Source organism: Hydra viridissima, unplaced genomic scaffold (genome assembly GCF_058129835.1).
Source record: "Hydra viridissima isolate aposymbiotic clone 2 unplaced genomic scaffold, HvirCarnegie_v1 scaffold_4, whole genome shotgun sequence".
Taxonomy (NCBI): domain Eukaryota; kingdom Metazoa; phylum Cnidaria; class Hydrozoa; order Anthoathecata; family Hydridae; genus Hydra; species Hydra viridissima.
In genome coordinates, this window is record NW_028324303.1 from 1 (window position 1) to 21,568 (window position 21,568).

Below are 21,568 nucleotides of genomic sequence, written 5' to 3' on the forward strand. Positions count from 1 at the left end.
CTAACCCTAACCCTAACCCTAAACCCCTAACCACCCTAATTAACCCTAACCCTACCCTAACCCCCTTCTAACCCTAACCCTAACCCTTACCCTACCCTTAACCTAACTCATAACCCTAACAGCCTACCTAACCAACCTAACCCTAACCCTAACCCTAACCCTAACCCTAACCCTAACCCTAACCCTAACCCTAACCCTAACCCTAACCCCTAACCCTAACCCTAACCCTAACCCTAACCTAACCCTAACCCTAACCCTAACCCTAACCCTAACCCTAACCCTAACCCTAACCCTAACCCTAACCCTAACCCTAACCCTAACCCTAACCCTAACCCTAACCCTAACCCTAACCCTAACCCTAACCCTAACCCTAACCCTAACCCTAACCCTAACCCTAACCCTAACCCTAACCCTAACCCTAACCCTAACCCTAACCCTAACCCTAACCCTAACCCTAACCCTAACCCTAACCCTAACCCTAACCCTAACCCTAACCCTAACCCTAACCCTAACCCTAACCCTAACCCTAACCCTAACCCTAACCCTAACCCTAACCCTAACCCTAACCCTAACCCTAACCCTAACCCTAACCCTAACCCTAACCCTAACCCTAACCCTAACCCTAACCCTAACCCTAACCCTAACCCTAACCCTAACCCTAACCCTAACCCTAACCCTAACCCTAACCCTAACCCTAACCCTAACCCTAACCCTAACCCTAACCCTAACCCTAACCCTAACCCTAACCCTAACCCTAACCCTAACCCTAACCCTAACCCTAACCCTAACCCTAACCCTAACCCTAACCCTAACCCTAACCCTAACCCTAACCCTAACCCTAACCCTAACCCTAACCCTAACCCTAACCCTAACCCTAACCCTAACCCTAACCCTAACCCTAACCCTAACCCTAACCCTAACCCTAACCCTAACCCTAACCCTAACCCTAACCCTAACCCTAACCCTAACCCTAACCCTAACCCTAACCCTAACCCTAACCCTAACCCTAACCCTAACCCTAACCCTAACCCTAACCCTAACCCTAACCCTAACCCTAACCCTAACCCTAACCCTAACCCTAACCCTAACCCTAACCCTAACCCTAACCCTAACCCTAACCCTAACCCTAACCCTAACCCTAACCCTAACCCTAACCCTAACCCTAACCCTAACCCTAACCCTAACCCTAACCCTAACCCTAACCCTAACCCTAACCCTAACCCTAACCCTAACCCTAACCCTAACCCTAACCCTAACCCTAACCCTAACCCTAACCCTAACCCTAACCCTAACCCTAACCCTAACCCTAACCCTAACCCTAACCCTAACCCTAACCCTAACCCTAACCCTAACCCTAACCCTAACCCTAACCCTAACCCTAACCCTAACCCTAACCCTAACCCTAACCCTAACCCTAACCCTAACCCTAACCCTAACCCTAACCCTAACCCTAACCCTAACCCTAACCCTAACCCTAACCCTAACCCTAACCCTAACCCTAACCCTAACCCTAACCCTAACCCTAACCCTAACCCTAACCCTAACCCTAACCCTAACCCTAACCCTAACCCTAACCCTAACCCTAACCCTAACCCTAACCCTAACCCTAACCCTAACCCTAACCCTAACCCTAACCCTAACCCTAACCCTAACCCTAACCCTAACCCTAACCCTAACCCTAACCCTAACCCTAACCCTAACCCTAACCCTAACCCTAACCCTAACCCTAACCCTAACCCTAACCCTAACCCTAACCCTAACCCTAACCCTAACCCTAACCCTAACCCTAACCCTAACCCTAACCCTAACCCTAACCCTAACCCTAACCCTAACCCTAACCCTAACCCTAACCCTAACCCTAACCCTAACCCTAACCCTAACCCTAACCCTAACCCTAACCCTAACCCTAACCCTAACCCTAACCCTAACCCTAACCCTAACCCTAACCCTAACCCTAACCCTAACCCTAACCCTAACCCTAACCCTAACCCTAACCCTAACCCTAACCCTAACCCTAACCCTAACCCTAACCCTAACCCTAACCCTAACCCTAACCCTAACCCTAACCCTAACCCTAACCCTAACCCTAACCCTAACCCTAACCCTAACCCTAACCCTAACCCTAACCCTAACCCTAACCCTAACCCTAACCCTAACCCTAACCCTAACCCTAACCCTAACCCTAACCCTAACCCTAACCCTAACCCTAACCCTAACCCTAACCCTAACCCTAACCCTAACCCTAACCCTAACCCTAACCCTAACCCTAACCCTAACCCTAACCCTAACCCTAACCCTAACCCTAACCCTAACCCTAACCCTAACCCTAACCCTAACCCTAACCCTAACCCTAACCCTAACCCTAACCCTAACCCTAACCCTAACCCTAACCCTAACCCTAACCCTAACCCTAACCCTAACCCTAACCCTAACCCTAACCCTAACCCTAACCCTAACCCTAACCCTAACCCTAACCCTAACCCTAACCCTAACCCTAACCCTAACCCTAACCCTAACCCTAACCCTAACCCTAACCCTAACCCTAACCCTAACCCTAACCCTAACCCTAACCCTAACCCTAACCCTAACCCTAACCCTAACCCTAACCCTAACCCTAACCCTAACCCTAACCCTAACCCTAACCCTAACCCTAACCCTAACCCTAACCCTAACCCTAACCCTAACCCTAACCCTAACCCTAACCCTAACCCTAACCCTAACCCTAACCCTAACCCTAACCCTAACCCTAACCCTAACCCTAACCCTAACCCTAACCCTAACCCTAACCCTAACCCTAACCCTAACCCTAACCCTAACCCTAACCCTAACCCTAACCCTAACCCTAACCCTAACCCTAACCCTAACCCTAACCCTAACCCTAACCCTAACCCTAACCCTAACCCTAACCCTAACCCTAACCCTAACCCTAACCCTAACCCTAACCCTAACCCTAACCCTAACCCTAACCCTAACCCTAACCCTAACCCTAACCCTAACCCTAACCCTAACCCTAACCCTAACCCTAACCCTAACCCTAACCCTAACCCTAACCCTAACCCTAACCCTAACCCTAACCCTAACCCTAACCCTAACCCTAACCCTAACCCTAACCCTAACCCTAACCCTAACCCTAACCCTAACCCTAACCCTAACCCTAACCCTAACCCTAACCCTAACCCTAACCCTAACCCTAACCCTAACCCTAACCCTAACCCTAACCCTAACCCTAACCCTAACCCTAACCCTAACCCTAACCCTAACCCTAACCCTAACCCTAACCCTAACCCTAACCCTAACCCTAACCCTAACCCTAACCCTAACCCTAACCCTAACCCTAACCCTAACCCTAACCCTAACCCTAACCCTAACCCTAACCCTAACCCTAACCCTAACCCTAACCCTAACCCTAACCCTAACCCTAACCCTAACCCTAACCCTAACCCTAACCCTAACCCTAACGAGGGATCAAAGACCTCACACCCAGCCATTGACAATTGTCAGCAAGCTGGGGTCCCTCAGAATGTTTTTGGAGTTCGTTTTAACCAGGAGGATCTACGCGGGGATGAAAAACTCTGACATCGACGTAATTAAAGGCAAAATTGGTGAAATTATCTCGATGCTGAAACCCTTGATTAAGCAAAGGGAAATGGACCTTAAGACTTTTAAAAGATCGAACGTCCTTACTGAAGCAGTCATGCAGAAGTATTTCAACAGTAAGCATGTTAAGGACGTTCGGAAAAAATTGCTTCATCTTGACTACTTGCCGACCAAACTTGATGTCGTCGATGCCAGGGACTACCTGTTGATTATGATTTGCATGTTCAACGCTACAAGAGCATCAAATCTCATAAACATGATGTGTAGCGATGTGGAGTCCATGGTGCAGGATGAAACGTTCCCTGACGCATGGTGCTTCAAGTCTGATCGTTACAAAACCTCCCTGCTCTACGGCACCAAAGTGATTATTGTGGATGAGCCGTTAAAGCACGAGTTGGAAAAATTCGTGATGGACTACGTGCCGGTTCTGAGTCCTTTTTCTGACTCCACCAAACAGCCACTCTTTGGAACGGTGCGGAAGTCTAAGATTTCTCATTCCGCGATTTCAAACGGAATGACGAAATCTTTCTGTAAGGCTCAGGTGTTTACCGCGGCTACCGACTTTGATCGCGTCTGTCCCACACGAATCAGAGTGTCCATCGCTACAGAGATGTGTGGGATTGGCGAGGAAAACTTGGCAGAGTTTGCAACAGTAAGCTTGTATTTCGTAGTTTTCTTACACACTGTTGCTTATGTCTATAAACTAATTTATAATTGTGTTTTTTTTTTTTTACATTTAGACATTTATGAAGAACAAACCATCTACAACCGAAAAGTTCTATGTTGCTCACTTTGCCAATCGAGCTGCTGCTTCCATCAGTTTGAGAGTGGGTGAGAAGTTCAACATCCGCAGAAAAACCGAGAACCCCTCAACAAAAGATCTGAGAGCTTGGATAGCACAAACCTCCAAGCACATTGAAGAAGAGTTCTCGGTTAAGTATGAGGATGATGAACTTACTCAGTATCTTGAGGCAAACGTGAATGCCCCAATTCAACTTCCTGAAGAAGTGGAAGGTATAGTTCATTACTATTCTTTAACTGAACACCATTTAAACGTCAATTTAAAAACGTTAGTATGTTTTAGAAACAGATTTGGTGATGAAGAGAAATGCCATCGTGGAAGAAGAAACTGTTCCAGAGGCTGACCCAACAGGTAACACATTATTTAAACTTTTAATTCAGATGTACAAACTTTTTTATTTAATTAACATTGAAACATTTACCTTCAACTTAATCTGCTTACGATTTAGAAATTGATTTCGTGATAAGTGAAAGTGATAATAACCCGACGGTCCCGTCTGAAGAGTGCGCAGGTAAAGCATTTACAAATCACAATTTTTTGTTTACATTCATTTTTGTTTATTCATTTTTGTTTATTCATTTTTCTTTCGCCCAACTATGTTTATCTAAAACTCTTTTAGTTGTAACAGATAAGTTTGAGAAAGATTCGGGAGAAAGTGAAGTGGGCTCTACGACAAGCAAGTCAACAGGTAATTTTTTTAAGTAAAAAAACATTTGGAAATGTAATGCAATTTTAAGTAATGCATATTAATAACTTAGTCTTTCTGGTTAATAGTTTGTTCAGAAGTGAAACCCCAACCGAAGAGAGCCAGGGTGAGCAACGAAGTTGCCACAGTTGGTAAGTTAAAATGTGGTGTTTTTAAAATGAAAAAACATTTTTTATGAGTTTAAAAGCTTGTTAAACTAAGCATGTTTTTATTGTTTAGATGAGTTAAATGTACCAAACGAAAATGATTGGTACAAACCAAGGGGTTCGAAATACAAAAGGACTACGTTCCTGGCGATAGCTCTTACTGCCCAAAGAATGCTTATATCGGATTCCATAATTAAAAAAGAATGGGAAACTGCCATGACAGAAACTGAGGGACTTCATCAGTTTTATGCAAACATTCCGTGGCAAGAGTTACGCTGCATACTGCGTAACATGGCAGCAAAATATAAGACTGAAGTCTGCCACGAAAGCTTTCGAAAGTACATTGCCTACGGGCAATCTTTATGGAACATATCCAATAGTTCTTGAAAAAATAAAAGACTAAAATTAAATAATGTCGTTTTTAATACATTTGTAATCCCTAAAACCTTTGAAAACTTACAATATTTACACACACAAAAAAAAACCTACCTTAATAACCAAAATAACACTCAAAAGAACCAACAAAAAGTAAAAAATCCACAAAGCAAAACAATATATGTTAGGTTTAGCGTAAGGGTGAAACCGAACCCCTACTTTTTTGTTCAAAACCTCTAAAAAACAACCCTTACACCACGTTAAACCACTTATATTCATTATCACCTACTAAAAAACACCTAAACAATACTCAAAACGTCCAACAAAAAGTTAAAAACCACAAACTAATACAATAAAAGTAAGGTTTAGAACAAGGGTTAAACCGAACCCTAACGTTTTTGTTCAAAACCCCATAAAAACAAACCCTTAGACTTTGTTAAACCACTTATATTCATTATCACCTACTAAAAAACAACTAAGTCAAAATTTGGCATCTTAGGTGATAAAGCGTACCTCCGGTGCACAAAACACCTAGGATGCCAATTTTTGTACCTAGGGTGCCAAGTTTGCAATCACCTACCCTAGGATGCCAAATTCATCACCTACGATGCCAAAAAAAAATCTAGAAATATAACCCTAACCCTAACCCTAACCCTAACCCTAACCCTAACCCTAACCCTAACCCTAACCCTAACCCTAACCCTAACCCTAACCCTAACCCTAACCCTAACCCTAACCCTAACCCTAACCCTAACCCTAACCCTAACCCTAACCCTAACCCTAACCCTAACCCTAACCCTAACCCTAACCCTAACCCTAACCCTAACCCTAACCCTAACCCTAACCCTAACCCTAACCCTAACCCTAACCCTAACCCTAACCCTAACCCTAACCCTAACCCTAACCCTAACCCTAACCCTAACGTTAACATATTAGGCAAAGGAGAAAGTTAGCTTTATTTGTCGTGCAGATTGTCCGCTTTGACGTAAAATGCGACAAATTTGCTGAACGCTCGGTTTGCGCCGCCCAAGAGTCATTCTGTTTCTGCGTTGCCAGCGTCTGTCGGCTAAATACAACTGTAGACTCCGCGCAAGCTTTTTCACCGCAAAAGTTGTACAGAGCCACACCGAAGGCTAAAATCGACTTTAAGGTCGAAGGTTAAAATCGACCCTAGAGGTTTGAAAACGACGTCACGAAATTTTCAAGACATCATCGAAGAAAATTACGGCGGCTAGATGCAACTCTTAGTACTAACTCTACTAATCTTAGTACGTTAAGCATTCCAGTCGAGAGATCAGACGTTTTTTCGTCACCTAAGAGACCGGCCGATGCGTTTGCGACGCTGCGGAAAGAAAGAAGATGGCAAACCACAGGGTTGTTACCGTAACAAACCTCCGTGAGTACCTCCATCTCGAGTGGCTTTTGAAGAAACGTTCGTTTTAAACTCAAAGGGATGGTTGTTAAAGCTCACAAACGCCTGGTTAACGATTTTCTAACGGCAGACACCGTGTTTACAATGGATACAGACCGATTAACTGAGCCCAAAGCGCAAGATCTATCAGAAAACTCCTCTAGGTCGATGCAACGAAACTACTAGACGCGTGCACCTAGCGGCACGTTACAACCGAAGGACGCCCCTCGTGGACACTAAACTCCTGCTTGTTATCCTCGTCCCCAGGTTTCCAAACCGTAACCCCAACCTCCTCTAATCCTAACCCCCTAACCCTCTAACTCTCCCCCCTCAAAAAAACAAAAAACATAAAAAAGCAAACAAAACGAAAAAAAAACTTGCTTCCCTCCTCACTTTTAGCTCTAGGATGCAACACCTTTTTGCCGCCCTCCGCTAGAAGGGAGTAGGGAGTAACGAAAGCTTGACATCAAAGTAGCGTTTCGTATGAGATTTGTTTGCCAAAATTTGAGCGTTTTTAAAAAAGCCAAGACTTCGTCAGAGGGGTTTCTTCTTTTCTCCTAAAGCTTTCGATCGATTAAAAAGCTCAAAGCAAAGAAATTCAAAACAAAATACAAAAACGGGAAGTTTTAGTTTCTGCACCACAAGCCAAGCACTAGTTCAAACTGGAGATAATAAAAGGAAATCGAATGATCTCATTTCTCAAACCACTGAGCTGCCATTGGTCGGCAGTCTCTTGTTTGGAGACCATTGAGCTGCCATTGGTTGGCTGTTTAATCGTTGCGATTGGTCGGCAGTTTTATCTTTGGAGACCATTGAGAGATATAAAAAGAATTTTTTTTTTGAGCACAACATTAAACGTTAAATCGTTAGATGTTGTTATAAAGGCACCATTAGAATGCGATGTCCTCAAATATTTTCCTCGATATTTTAATAAGTAAACAAAAACAAAACTAAGTCTTGCAACTGGCGAAAACTTTCAATAAGCAAACAAAGCAACAACTTTCCTTTCGAGTTTTTTACATTTTAAACAAAAGACAAACAAAGAAAAAAAAACAAACAAAAAACAAAAACAAAAACAAAAAAACAAAACAAAAACAAAACAGAAAAGGGAGAATGAGTGAGTCGACTGATTTCGCTCAACTGTCTTAAACGAGAAGTCATAAACGTTTGCTTGTGCCAGCAAGTTGCAAATTAAGTTGTAAATGAACTGCACCGCAAAAGCTTAACCACAGTTTATTAAGCATATTAAGCCTTTGCTGACATGTTAAGACATTTTAAGCCTTTGCTATTATCATGAGGCTTTTGCTCCACGAGCCAAAAAAGTGCGCTAGAGTTGACAAACTGCATCGCGGTCGAAAAGTGTAATTACGCCAACACTTTTATCCGTTTTAAGCATTTCGTTTTCGCACGAACAACAATTAAAGCAGCTCGTTGAGCTTAACGACGTTCGTATTTTTTTTCGAAGCCAAAACTTCGGCTATAAGTAGAATGAAGAGGCACTTCGAAAAACAACAAAGCTGTTCGCAGTCGATAGCAACGAGCGACAACATCTCTGAGAGTCTGGCATCAAGGTAAACATTTTTTTTTACATTTTCATTTGTTAGTGCCACTTTTGTGTACATTATGTATTCAAAAATTTCTTGCTGACGCTAGATTTTTCGTTTTCAATGAACAACAGTTGCAACCTCTAGCCGTTTGCTAAAACAGCTTGCTAGGACAACCAAATCAATCATATGTTGTGAAAATTTCTTTTTGTTCAACTGACTAAGGAAGATCGAGCGAACGCTTTTTTTTTTTATAACTTGTTTGTTTCATATTGCTATTAAGAAAACAGCGTTGTGTATACTAAACGTGACATAATTGGCAATTATCCGTAACTAAAAATAAGATAGAAATTACAAACTTGATACCATATTTTAATTACTCTAACAAAACTAGACGTCATCGCGTGAGAAAATAAATGTTTATGACACATAACCTATTTTTTTGTTTTTTGTTTTTTTTGTTTTGTTTTCTTCTCTTTTTTCCTTTTAATCTCTTTTCTTTCGTCTAAAGAGCGTTTTGATTTTGCCTCGCCACAAGCGATGAAATCGATAAAAAAACCTGCTCGGACATTCTCAATTCTCAACATCAAAAGCAATCAAAGTTCTAGCTCTAGAACACGTGCGCCAACAGGTTGATGAAACCGTTCAAATATGCTCGATCGCTAGAATTTAAAAAAAGAAATCAACCAAAATAAAAAAAAAACAAAGACAAAAATGGACATCTTTAGAACGCTTAAATTTTATAAAATATTTTCCTCTGCGTTTTTAACCAGCTAAACTGTCGTAAAGTTTTTTCGGTGCAGTTCATTTAAAAAACTTAGTTTTCAACTTTTAAACGTTTTAGACTTCTCGTTTAAGGCAGTCGAAAGAAATGAGTCGACTTGCTCTCTCTCTCTCCCTTTTCGGTTTTGTTTTTGTTTATTTGTTTTTGTTTTTTCTTCGTTTGCCTTCGTTTGAAATGCAAGGGATTCGAAAGGAAGGTCGTTGCTTTGTTTGCTTTTCGAAAAGTTGTCGCCATGCGAGACTTAGTTTTTTTTTTTTTTTGCTCAAATTGAGCACAAGTGAGTTTCTAGTCTTGAAAGTGTGCAAAGTGTGGGCCAATCTGGTGGCTGGAGTGATGACACGTGAATGCTGGAAATTCCAGACTTTGAGCGGATCCAGCTAGCATAGAAAGAAAATGTAGCATTCACGTGGGTCTCTCCTAAGCTTGCCATTGGTCGGTCTGCTGGCGTTAAGTACCCCCACCCCCCCCCACCCCCCTAAACGTCACGCTTGCGCAGCTTTCTCGGTCTTTGGCGCCCAAAGAAAGCTTGAGGAAGGATAAAAAATGGCGAGGTTTCGGTACTGCGTTTTCTGTTTTTCTTATTTGTTTTTGTTTGTTTGCTTGTTTGTTTGTTTGTTAATTTATTTAATTTTTTTTTTTTGTTTGTTTCGTTCGTTTGTTTGTTTGTTTGTTTCGTTTGCTTGGTTTGTTTCGTGATGTTTTGTTTTCCCTTCTTGATGGCACAAAACAGAAGCAAACAAGACTTTCGGTGATGTTCGGTTATATTCGGTTCAATAAAAGTTTGTTGGTTTCTGCACAACAGCAACAACAAAAGTCCCTCTGTCCCTCAAAAGCAGTTTCTCCTCTGTCTTAAAGAAGAGCCTCTTTGTAATCGATCTTGTCTGAATGCAGCTCTCCTTTTGCCTACAGGTTTTTATTCCAACCCTGTTGTTGTTGTTAGTGCCATTGACACTTGTGTCAGCCATGTTGTTGTTATTGTTATACTCTGTAAAAGCAGTTGTTGCTGTTGTACTTGTTTGTTGTTTCTAAAGACACTGTTGTTGCTGCTGTTAGCGCTGTTAGTAATCACCTACTTGGCTTGTATTTTTGTTTTTTGTTTTTGTTTTTTGTTTTATTTATAAACACTCTCTGAGTATGTGATGCTGTTGCTGTTGTTGTTGTTATAGTTGCAATGAGTGTTTGTTAATGTTCCCCCACTTGGCTTGTATTTTTGTTTTCTGTTTTGTTTGTTTTTTTTTTTGTTTTTTTTTTTTTCTCAACACTCTCTGAGTAAGTGATGCTGTTGCTGTAGTCGTTGTTATAGTTGCAATGAGTGTTTGTTAATGTTCACCAACTTGGCATGTTTATAATCTATTTTATTTTATCAACACTCTCTGAGTCAGTGATGGTGTTGCTGTTGCTGTTGTTCTTATTCTTATTATAGCTGCAATGAGTGTTTGTTAATGTTCACCAACTTGGCTTGTTTATAAATTATTTTATTTTATCAACACTCTCTGAGTCAGTGATGCTGATGGTGTTGTTGTTATTATGCTTGCAATAAGTGTTGTTAATGTTCACCCACTTTGCTTGTTTTGTTTGTGCTTTTGTTTTTGTTTATCAACACCCTTTGAGTCACTGATGCTGTTGCTGTTGGTGTTATTATAGTTGCAATGAGTGTTAATGTTCACCCACTTTGCTTGCTTTATTTGTTTGTTGTTGTTTTTTTATCAACACCCTGCGAGTTAGTGATGCTGTTGCTGCTTTTGTTATTTTACTTGTAGTTATAGTTGTTACTGTTTAGCCACTTTGCTTGTTTTTTAATCTGTTTTATTTTATCACCACTCTCTGAGTCAGTGATGATGTTGCTGATGCTGTTGTTGTTATTTTACTTGCAATGATAGCTGTTACTGTTCAGCCACTTTGCTTGTTTTTTTTTTTTGTTTGTTTGTTTGTTTGTTTGTTTGTTTTTTTATATATCCTCTGAGTTAGTGATGCTGTTGCTGATGCTGTTGTTGTTATTATGCTTTCAATGAGAGCTGTTACTGTTCACCCACTTTGTTTGTTTATAGTCTGTTTTATTTTATCAACACTCTCTGAGTCAGTGATGCTGATGCTGTTGTTGTTATTATGCTTGCAGTGAGAGTTGTTACTGTTCACCCACTTTGCTTGTTTACTATCTATTTTATTTTGTCAACACTCTCTGAGTCAGTGATGCTGATGCTGTTGTTGTTATTATGCTTGCAATGAGAGTTGTTACTGTTCACCCAATTTGCTTGTTTTGTTTTTTTATTTGTTTTGTTTTTTTTTGTTTGTTTTTGTTTTGCTTGTTTTTTTTATCAATACCCTCTGAGTCAGTGATGCTGTTGCTGTTGTTGTTGTTGTTGTTGTTGTTGTTGTTATACATGCAATGATTGTTGTTACGGTTCAGCCACATTGCTTGTTTTTTTAATCTGTTTTGTTTTGTCAACACTCTCTGAGTCAGTGATGCTGATGCTGTTGTTATTATGCTTGCAATGAGAGTTGTTACTGTTGTAGTTATGTCTGTCATTTGTCCTTGTTAGCAAGTTCTATTTGCCCTCTCTTGCCTTTTTTTCAACACAGTTTCTTTCTTTGAGTCATATGGTTGCGAGATCCTCTCAAACTCCATCTCTTTATTTATTTGTTTCTTTTTTTTTTTTTTTCTCATTCTCCTTCTCATAATAGCAATCACTGCTGCCACCATGCATGTAATGCTAGTTGCTCTCATTCTTTTTCATTTGCTAGTGGAAACTTTGTTTCTTCTTGTTGCTCTCTTTTCTTTCTTTTTTCTCTTTTGCAGAGGATTCGAAAAAACACAGCTCTTCCCTGCAGTTGTAAACATTCCAGGATTGGATGCAGGCAGAAGAAAAACACTCTCACTAACTGTTTTCTTTTTTTTTAGCATAAACCGTTGCAAACAAACACCTGAACATGTCTTCTTCACAAGAAAACAACACTGTTGTTGCCCCTTCTCCGAACTCTAAAGCGAAAAAAAAGAAAAGAAGGCAGTCACAAGAACAGAGAGACTTAAAGCTCAAAAACAAAGTCAGGGCCGCATTAGTTGCAGCGTGTGGCTCCGTAAACAGGGTTGTACCTTTCTATGGTACCAAGAAGAGGTACGCTGTTAGCTGTCCGATGCCTTTGTGCAAACATTCCTCCACAAGCATTAAAAGACACTTGACTAAAAAAGATCATTCTTGGACTTTGGATGAAGCTTCCATCTTTTACTCTGCAATGGTCAGGAAGTTTCAGCATGCTCGTCTCGAACGCAAGTCCGGCTGTCCAAAACCTTACCCCTGTTTGCAATGTTGGAAATATTACGACCGACTGGACATACACTTGAAAGAGACTCATTTCTACGATTCCAAGGTGATCAAACAAAAGATTGCAGAGGCAAAGCGATACGACAACGAGAAGCTCTATGTCCCTCAATTTATTCGACCTGCCTTCTTTGGTATTAAGCCAGTAGCTGAACAAGCGTCTGCATCAGGCTCTGCATCCTCTGCTCCTGGGCCTTCCTCCTCTTTTTCTTCTCCGGTTCTTTCCTCTGATCCTCTTTTAAGCTTGCCCTCATCAGTTGCTGGTTCGTCCGAGGCTCCTTCTGCAAACCACTGCACCTCTGTAGAAAACAAAGAGCTGAACACCGAATCCGTCCTAGACTCTGATTTTAATTCCTTAAAGCACTTGGTTTCCAACTCCTCCGTCTTGACAGAAGATAAGAGACTCTTGTTTCAGCTGGACAAAGATGCTTTTCACTTTTATTACCAGTCAGCAGATGAGCTCTTCAGAGATTTTGGAAAGTGGCTTGTGGTAGCCAACAACAACACTTTGTCACAAGCAAAGATCTACAAAAATGCAGTTGTTGAAATATTGACATGTTGTGACAGCACGCTGACGCTGCACCCGAAGGTTCTCACCAATTCCAACGTTTTGGAGGATAGATACTTTTCCATGCACTTTAAAAACATTCAGCTCAATTCCAAGCTGAGTGAACTTGACCAAACAAAAGCCATGTCTTGTCACACGTTGTACAACCGCCTTGTCTACCTTTGTCTCCTGTTTCGTTTCAGTGAAGCCAGGAATGTCTATTTCGGACTTTCTCATGAGGCCATCCGACGTTTGCGCTGCAAGGTGGAGGAGTTACAAAAAGTGCTGAGGCCCTTTCGTTCTTTGAGGAGGAGCCTTGTGAAAAGCAAAAAATGCATCAACATCATCAATGTCAGTTTGCTGACCGAATATGGCAAGTCTGCATACGTAAGAGAGTTAGTGGAATCGATTAGAAAGCCGTCTCTTACACCGACTAGAGACAATGCTGTGTCTCTACGAAACCATCTTCTGCTCTCTGTCACTGTAATTAACAGTTTAAGAAAATCTAACATTGCTCTTTTAAACATTAGAGACTACATGGCTGCTGAGAAGAGTGAGTGTGGATATTGCATTGTGCAAGAGCGCTACAAAACAGCATACAAGTACGGAGCCAAAAACATTCTAGTGCCGAACGACTTGAAAGTGTTGATCGATATTTATTTGCTGAGATACAGAGACCTTCTTGTCAACGACTCACTACATGGCTGCAGACACCAAGACTGTTTTGGAGTTGAGCGACTGCTACAGGCCCCTTTTTCCATCGATGAGACCCAACAAAGACGAAGGTATGACACTAGGTGCAACTAGAGTGCCTGTTTACCAGATGGGTTCCTCTGCTATCTCCTCTTGCCTGACGTCCTGCTTCAGAAAAAGCCAAGTAAACATTCCCATGAAGCGTCTTACTCCCACTTGCATTCGCGGTTCGATAGCCACTTACTTTGCCAACAACAGCAAAGAAGATCGCGAGCGGTTTGCTACACTCTACATGAAGCACAGCAGGAACACAATGGATAGCTTTTATGTGTCCCAGTGGAACGCTGCAGAGGAGTTGCGCTTTGCCCTGGGCATCGGACAGTCCTTCGGAGTCATAGAGTCTTTGACTGTTGAAAAGTCTGAGAGACCACCAAAGAAGGAGAAGGATGTGATGGACTGGCTCCAAACTAATGCAGAGGAGTACGGTTTTCATGAGGTTGAGGACATCTTTGAGGAAGATTTAGACTCCGGTTCTGACTCTGAAGAATGTGCTGCTACTTTCAGCTGTACCACAGTGGTTCCGTTTGCTCCAGCTGTAGAAAACAATGTTCCTTTAGAGGACAGCAACGACCATGCTGTAGATTTCTTGTGTGAACCTACCTCAACTCCTGTTTCGTCTGTTCCATCTGAACAAACAATCGCTGGTCCAGTTCTTGAACTATCCCCTGCTCTTGCACAACTAGTTCCTAATGAACAAGCTGTTTGTATGGATGTAGATCAGACTCTAGCTGTTCCTGTTGGCACAGCTTGTTCTCCTCTTGCATTAACATTATTTCCTGATGAACCGGATTTTATTGAACACCATGCAAATCTTTCTCCAGTTTACTTTAGTGAGCAAGTGGTTGCCAAACCTGTTTCTGCTTCTCCTTCTCAGCAAGTCGCTTTCTGTCCTTCAAAAGAGGTCTTTTCTGTTCCTCTGACTCCTAGCCTTATTGCTTTTCAGCAAACATTGGCCAAACCCAGTTTGTTTCTTTCATCTGATCCAGTTTCAGCTGTTCCAGTCCAACAGGCTGGTTCTGTTCTTGCAAAGCAGCTCTCACCTTATGCTGTTCAATCTGTTGGTAGCCTATTTAGCCAAAGTCTTGACTCTACATCCAGAGGTAAATTCTTTTTGATTTTTGATTTTTGATTTTTATGCAAATCTCAACACGCTTTCAAAAAATGAAAATGCCCAAATCAACTCCTTGCCCTATTGTTATTGTTAAAGCTGTAAAAAAAACAAAACAAAACAAAAAAACATCACAGAAGTGTGTATGTATTTGTTGCAGGACTAATTCTGTGATTGCTTAAATGTTTATACAAGTGAATGATACTTAAACTGATTATGTTTTAGAAGTAAAAGATCCAAGAAGAAAAAAAATCAAGTTGGAAATGCCATCTTTCACTCAAGAACTCATCGGTAATGTAAAACCTAATTTATACAAAGATACATAAACACAAACCTCTTCTTGCACAATTTCAGATGGTTAACTGTTAACAAAAACTAGCCATCATTGCTAAGTGCACTTTTAGATTTCTAATGATGAAGTTAGAAACATCACCGTTAGAAATCATGCACAGCTTGTTATCATCTCTAACACTTAGAAACTGTTGATGGTTTTTATGAATTAGAAAAATGAACATGGTTTTATTTTATTTCAGGATCAACTCAGCCAAGAACAAAGGAAAACAAAGCAGAAGTTAGCCAATGCCATTTAGGTAATCTTTCAAAAACCAGTTATTGCTATCAGTGCAAACAATAAGGTCAACAAAAAAAAAATAAATAAAAAAAAAACAGAATAAATCTTGTCTTACTTCAGAACCAAATGAATATTTGATTTAATCACTTTGTGTTATGACTTGAGTTTGTAAAATTTTAGATGAAATAGTTGAAAAGCTGAATGCTTGCCCTGGCCACAACGAATGGTTCAACACCAGAAGTTTTCCACGATGTGCAGCTTTGGTGTTGGCATACATCTTGCAAGACGTGTTTACAGATGTAAGGTCAAGTTGCTCGTACAAAGATTACCTTGGCATCTTGGCAAATCATAGCAGTGACAAGCTCATTCATGTCTTGCAAAAGTACTCCTACCAAAGCCATATTAAAGACAAAATTAAAAACATGAAGCTAAAAATTCAAAAAGAGGGTAGTTTAGAAAAGTTTGTTCAATATGGCAATATCGTGAGACCATTTATGTAGTTTAGATAAGTTTGTTCAGTTTGGCAATAAAGATGGGCCTTTTGTGTAGTTTGTTTTATCTATGCTTTTGCAAATATTTTTATCTGTTTCGCTAAAGACATAATAAACAAGAAGTTCTGTTAAACTGTTCTCACATTTCTTATTTAAAGATAGTTCAAACTTTTTTTTATCTTTAAAAAAAAAAGAAGTCGTTTTGTTATTCTGTGAAAACTTTTAATAGAGTTGCATTTAGAATTACTTCTGATGTTTTTAAGAGTTTGTTAAAAAGCAAAATAATATTTCCTGTGATGTTAAACTGCATAAGTGAAATTTAAAAAAGGAAAACTGTTCCAAACATTTTTCGGGAAAAGAAATCAAAACGTTCCTTATTTTAAAAGATCTAGACATCCATTTCTTCTTCAGCAAAATAGCGAGGCTTTTTTATGAACTCTTACTCTCTATTTTCTCATATATTTACACAAAGGATTTTATTTAGTTCAATGTAAACATACATAGAAGTATATTATGTTTTTTGTTTGTTTGTTTTTTTTTATGCAGTCTAACTTTTGTTTCACTTCTATTTTATTTTACGTTTATCTTGTATTTTATCATGCCTTATTGGTTTTTGCGTTTTGTGATGTCAAGCTGCGTAAGCTAAACTTAAAAGAGGAAAACTACGCTAACTTTTCTTTGAAAAAATATTCAAAAAGTACCTTAAACGAAAGAGAAAGCACACGAATCTTGCCATCCAATTCTTCTTCTGCAAAGTAGCGAGGCTTTTTATGTACTTTTGCTCTCTAATTTATCTCTATTTACGCAAAGGGTTTTATTTCAATGTAAACACGTATAAAAGAACACTTTGTTAAAAATAATGTTAAAAGAGTTGCGTAAAAAAAACGTCTGAATAAAGTTTCTTTACAAAAAAAAAACAACTAAGAAGCAAGCGCGCCTAAGAAAAACCAGATCGCGATTCACTAAGTCAATAGACGAAAGAAACAAACTTTAAAAGGTCTTTCTAGACAACAAATTCTATTTTTGGCAATGCAGTTTTTGTATTTATGCAACCTAACTTTTGTTTGACTTCTATTTTATTTTACGCTTACCTTGTATTTTATCTTGCCTTTTTGTGTTTTGTGATGTCAAGCTACATAATCTAAACTTAAAAGAAGGAAACTAGGCTAACTTTTCTAGTAGAATATTATGTTGTTGGTTTTGTATGCAGCCTAACTTTAGTTTCATCTATATTTTATTTTGCGTTTATCTTATATTTTCTCTTGTCTTTTTGAGTTTTGTATTTTGTGATGTCAAGCTACATAATTTAAACTTAAAAGAAGAAAACTAGGCTAACTTTTCTTTGAAAAATTGTTCAAAAACTACCTTACACCGATAGAGATCGCTCACGAATTTAAAAAGTTGCATCTATTCATCTTCTTCTTCAGCAAAGTAAAGCTTTTTATGCACTTTTACTCTCTAACTTACCTATATTTGCGTAAAGGATTTTACTCAATTCAATTTAAACATAACTAGTAGAATATTATGTTGTTGGTTTTGTATGCAGCCTAACTTTAGTTTCATCTATATTTTATTTTGCGTTTATCTTATATTTTATCTTGTCTTTTTGAGTTTTATATTTTGTGATGTCAAGCTACATAAGCTAAACTTTAAAGAGGAAATTTACGCTAACCTGTCTTTGAAAAACTATTCAAAAACTACCTTTAACAAAGTAGCGAGGCTTTTTATGCGTTTTTACTCTCTAACATACCTATTTTTGCGCAAAGGATTTTATTTAATTCAATTTAAACATGCCTAGTAGATTATTATGTTGTTGGTTTTTTATGCAGCCTAACTTTAGCTACATCTATTTTTCATTTTACGTTTGTCTTATATTTTATTTTATCTTTTTGTGTTCTGTGATGTCAAGCTACATAAGCTAATGTTAAAAGAGGAAAGCTGCGCTAACCTTTCTTTGAAAAACTATTCGAAATCTATTTTTGAGATAATCTAGATTTAAAAGAGGAACACTACGCTAATTTTGCTTTGAAAAATCTCTCGAAAACTAACTTATTCGATAGAGATAGCACACTAATTTAAAAAATTGTATCTACTCATCCACTTCTTCTACAGCAAAGTACTGAGGCTTTTTATGCACTTTTATTCTCTAACATACCTATATTTGCGCAAAGGATTTTATTTAACTCAATGTAAACATACATAGAAGAGTATTATTACCCGTTTATTTTATGCAGCCTAACTTTAGTTTCATCTATGCTTTATATTGCGTTTACCTTATATTTTATCTTGCCTTTGTTAGTTTTGTGTTTTGTTATGTCAAGCTTCATAATCTAATCTTAAAAGGGGAAAACTGCGCTAACTTTTCTTTGAAAAAGTACTCAAAAAGGACCTAAATCGATATAGATAGCTCACAATTTTAAAAAGTTGCATATAGTCATATTCTTCTTCAGCAAAGTATCGAGGCTTTTTATGGATTTTTACTCTAACTTTCCTGCGCAAAGGACCTTATTTAATTCAACTTAAACATGCCTAGTAGATTATTATGTTGTTGGTTTTTTATGCAGTCTAAACTTTGTTTCATCTATATTTTACGATTAACTTATATTTTATCTTGCCTTTTTGAGCTTTGTGTTTTGTGATGTCAAGCTACATAGTCTAAACATAAAAGAGGAAAACTACGCTAAACTTGCTTTGAAAAACTATTCAAAAACTACCTTTAACAAAGTAGCGAGGCTTTTCATGCACTTTTACTCTCTAACATACCTACATTTGCGCAAAGGATTTTATTTAATTCAATTTAAACATGCCTAGTAGATTATTATGTTGTTGGTTTTTTATGCAGCCAAACTTTAGTTTCATCTATATTATGTTTTAGGTTTATCATATATTTTATCTTTTCTTTTTGAGTTTTGAGTTTTGTGATGCCAAGCAACTTAAGCTAAACTTAAAAGTGGAATGCTACGCTAACCTTTCTTTGAAAATCTATTCATAAACTACCCTAGGCAAAAGCTAGATTTAAAAGAGGAAGACTACGCTATTTTTGCTTTGAAAAAACTTTCGAAAACTACCTTAATCGATAGAGATAACACACGATTTTAAAAAATTGCATATAGTCATCCACTTCTTCTGCAGCAAAGTAGCGAGGCTCTTTATGCACTTTTTCTCACTAGTTTGCTTATATTTACGCAAAAGAATTCATTTAATTCAATCCAAACATATATAGAAGATTATTATTTCACCTACATTTTATTTTACGATTAACTTTTATATTACCTTTCCTTTTAGTGTTTTGTGTTTTGTGATGTCAAGCTACATAAGCTAAACTTTAAAGAGGAAAACTACGCTAAGCTTTCTTTGAAAAACTATTCAAAAACTACCTTAAACAAAGTAGCGAGGCTTTTTATGCACTTTTACTCTCTAACATACCTACATTTGCGCATAGGGTTTTATTAGATTCTAGTAGATTATTACGTTGTTGTTTTTTTATGCAGTCTAACTTTAGCTTCATCTATATTTTATTTTACGTTTATCTTATATTTTATTTTGTCTTTTTGAGTTTTGTGTTTTGTGATGTCAAGCTACATAAGCTAAACTTAAAAGAGGAAAGCTATGCTAACCTTTCTTTAAAAAGCTGTTCAAAAACTACCTTAGACATAATCTAGATTTAAAAGAGAAAGACTACGCTATTTTTGCTTTGAAAAAACTTTCGAAAACTACCTTAATCGATAGAGATAGCACAGGATTTTAAAAAGTTGTATCTAGTCATCCACTTCTTTCACAGCAAAGTAGCGAGGCTTTCTATGCACTTTTACTCTCTACATACCTATTTTTGCGCAAAGGATTTTATTTAATTCAATTTAAACATGCCTAGTAGATTATTATGTTGTTGGTTTTTAATGCTGCCTAACTTTAGCTACATCTATTTTTCATTTTACGTTTGTCTTATATTTTATTTTATCTTTTTGTGTTCTGTGATGTCAAGCTACATAAGCTAAACTTTAAAGAGGAAAACTAACGCTAACCTTTCTTTGGAAAACCATTCAAAAACTACCTTAAACAAAGTAGCGAGGCTTTTTATGCGCTTTTACTCTCTAACATACCTATTTTTGCAAAAAGGATTTTATTTAATTCAATTTAAACATGCCTAGTAGATTATTATGTTGTTGGTTTTTTATGCAGCCTAACTTTAGCTACATCTATTTTTCATTTTACGTTTGTCTTATACTTTATTTTATCTTTTTGTGTTCTGTGATGTCAAGCTACATAAGCTAATGTTAAAAGAGGAAAGCTGCGCTAACCTTTCTTTGAAAAACTATTCGAAATCTATTTTTGAGATAATCTAGATTTAAAAGAGGAAACATTACGCTAGTTTTGCTTTGAAAAAACTCTCGAAAAATACCTTAATCCATTGAGATAGTGCACGAATTTACAAAGTTTTATCTAGTCATCCACTTCTTCTATAGCAAAGTAGCGAGGCTTTTTATGCACTTTTGCGTTCTAATTTATCTCTGTTTACGCATATGGTTTTTGTTTATTTCTATGTAATGATATACAAAAGAGTATTTTGTTAAAGATTATGCTGCAGGAGCTGCGTAAAAAAACTCTGGCGACCTTTCCTTCAGAAAAAAGCAACTGAAAGACATGTGCGCCTTAGAAATTTCAAATCGCGATTCACCAAATTAAAAGACGAAAAGAACGAACTTTAAAAGCTCTCACTAGACATTTGTGTTTATGATAGGCAATGCAGTTTTTGATTTTATGCAGCCTAACATTTGTTTCATCTATATCTTATTTTACGTTTATCTTATACTTTATCTTGCCTTTTTGAGTTTAGTATTTTGTGATGTCATGCTAAATAAACTATACTTTGCTAATTTTTATTTGAAAAAATATTCAAAAACTACCTGAATTATAAGCTAGATCTAAAGGAGGAAAACTACGCTAACTTTTCTTTGAAAAAATACTCAAAAACTACCTTAAGCATAAGCTAGATCTAAAAGAGGAAAACTACGCTAACTTTTCTTTGAAAAAATACTCAAAAACTACCTTAAACATAAGCTAGATCTAAAAGAGGAAAACTACGCTAACTTTTCTTTGAAAAAATACTCAAAAACTACCTTAAACATAAGCTAGATCTAAAAGAGGAAAACTACGCTAACATTTCTTTGAAAAAATATTCAAAAAGTACCTTAATCGAAAGAGATTGCACACGAAATTAAAAAGTTGCATCTAGTCATCCGTTTCTTCTTCATCAAAGTAGCGAGGCGTTTATGCACTTTTTATTCTCTAATTTATCTCTATTTACCCAAATGGCTTTTGTTTATTTCAATGTAAAACTTTTCAAAAGAGTATTTTGTTAAAGATTATGCTGCAGGAGCTGTGTTAAGAAAACTCTGGTGATCTTTCTTTAAGAAAA

The 21,568-nt window shown here is 38.1% G+C and overlaps 2 protein-coding genes across 2 annotated transcripts; both read left to right on the top strand.

Annotated features, from left to right (window-relative positions):
* Positions 1-3,463: 3,463 nt before the first annotated feature.
* On the top strand, positions 3,464-5,645 carry LOC149889256 (uncharacterized). Its single transcript, XM_090085674.1, has 7 exons — positions 3,464-4,249; positions 4,338-4,611; positions 4,682-4,750; positions 4,848-4,910; positions 5,019-5,087; positions 5,174-5,236; positions 5,325-5,645. The coding sequence occupies exons 1-7, from the start codon at positions 3,521-3,523 to the stop codon at positions 5,636-5,638; spliced, it is 1,581 nt and encodes a 526-aa protein (XP_089941800.1). The 5' UTR covers positions 3,464-3,520; the 3' UTR covers positions 5,639-5,645.
* Positions 5,646-13,801: 8,156 nt separating this feature from the next.
* On the top strand, positions 13,802-16,279 carry LOC149889257 (uncharacterized). Its single transcript, XM_090085920.1, has 4 exons — positions 13,802-15,082; positions 15,316-15,381; positions 15,624-15,680; positions 15,842-16,279. Exons 1-4 carry the CDS (start codon positions 13,930-13,932, stop codon positions 16,159-16,161), a joined length of 1,596 nt encoding a protein of 531 aa, XP_089942046.1. The 5' UTR covers positions 13,802-13,929; the 3' UTR covers positions 16,162-16,279.
* The last annotated feature ends 5,289 nt before the right edge of the window (positions 16,280-21,568 follow it).

Bases quoted from the DNA above. Each gene is read 5' to 3' on its own strand.
- LOC149889256 (XM_090085674.1), top strand. From the start codon at position 3,521: ATGTTTTTGGAGTTCGTTTTAACCAGGAGGATCTACGCGGGGATGAAA. The intron at 4,911-5,018 runs GTAAAGCATTTA...AAACTCTTTTAG, and splicing joins CCCGTCTGAAGAGTGCGCAG to TTGTAACAGATAAGTTTGAG. The intron at 5,237-5,324 runs GTAAGTTAAAAT...TTTATTGTTTAG, and splicing joins CAACGAAGTTGCCACAGTTG to ATGAGTTAAATGTACCAAAC.
- LOC149889257 (XM_090085920.1), top strand. From the start codon at position 13,930: ATGGCTGCAGACACCAAGACTGTTTTGGAGTTGAGCGACTGCTACAGG. The intron at 15,083-15,315 runs GTAAATTCTTTT...ATTATGTTTTAG, and splicing joins TCTTGACTCTACATCCAGAG to AAGTAAAAGATCCAAGAAGA. The intron at 15,382-15,623 runs GTAATGTAAAAC...ATTTTATTTCAG, and splicing joins TTTCACTCAAGAACTCATCG to GATCAACTCAGCCAAGAACA.